Source organism: Eimeria mitis, genomic scaffold (assembly GCF_000499745.2).
Source record: "Eimeria mitis Houghton genomic scaffold, Emh_scaff566, whole genome shotgun sequence".
In the NCBI taxonomy this organism is placed as follows: domain Eukaryota; phylum Apicomplexa; class Conoidasida; order Eucoccidiorida; family Eimeriidae; genus Eimeria; species Eimeria mitis.
This window is the reverse complement of record NW_013573918.1, coordinates 2744-2944: the sequence shown is the minus strand read 5'-3', so window position 1 is coordinate 2944 and position 201 is coordinate 2744. Positions and strand designations below refer to the sequence as shown.

Genomic DNA, 201 nt, shown 5'->3' with positions numbered 1-201 from the left:
CTACATCGCGCCAGCCAAATGCAGCAGCGCTGTTGGGTTGCGGATGCACACAAGCAGCAGCAGCAGCAGCTGCTGCTGCTGCTGCTGCTGCTGCTGCGTCTGCGTCTATCTTAGCAGCAAAAGACTGCAGCAGCAGCAGCAACAGCTTGCGTGTCTCACTGAGGGCTGTACAGCTGCTGCCCCTCGAAGAAGAGCCAACTG

The 201-nt window shown here is 59.2% G+C and overlaps 1 protein-coding gene across 1 annotated transcript in view; it reads right to left on the bottom strand.

Annotated features, from left to right (window-relative positions):
• EMH_0016400 (uncharacterized protein) overlaps window positions 1-201 on the bottom strand; it is a gene marked incomplete at both ends in the record, with an annotated part of 11497 nt that overhangs the window by 9409 nt on the left and 1887 nt on the right. Inside the window, one exon of the mRNA XM_013500634.1 lies at window positions 3-124. Coding sequence (XP_013356088.1) covers window positions 3-124 — 122 coding nt within the window. The remainder of the gene's footprint in view (window positions 1-2; window positions 125-201) is intronic.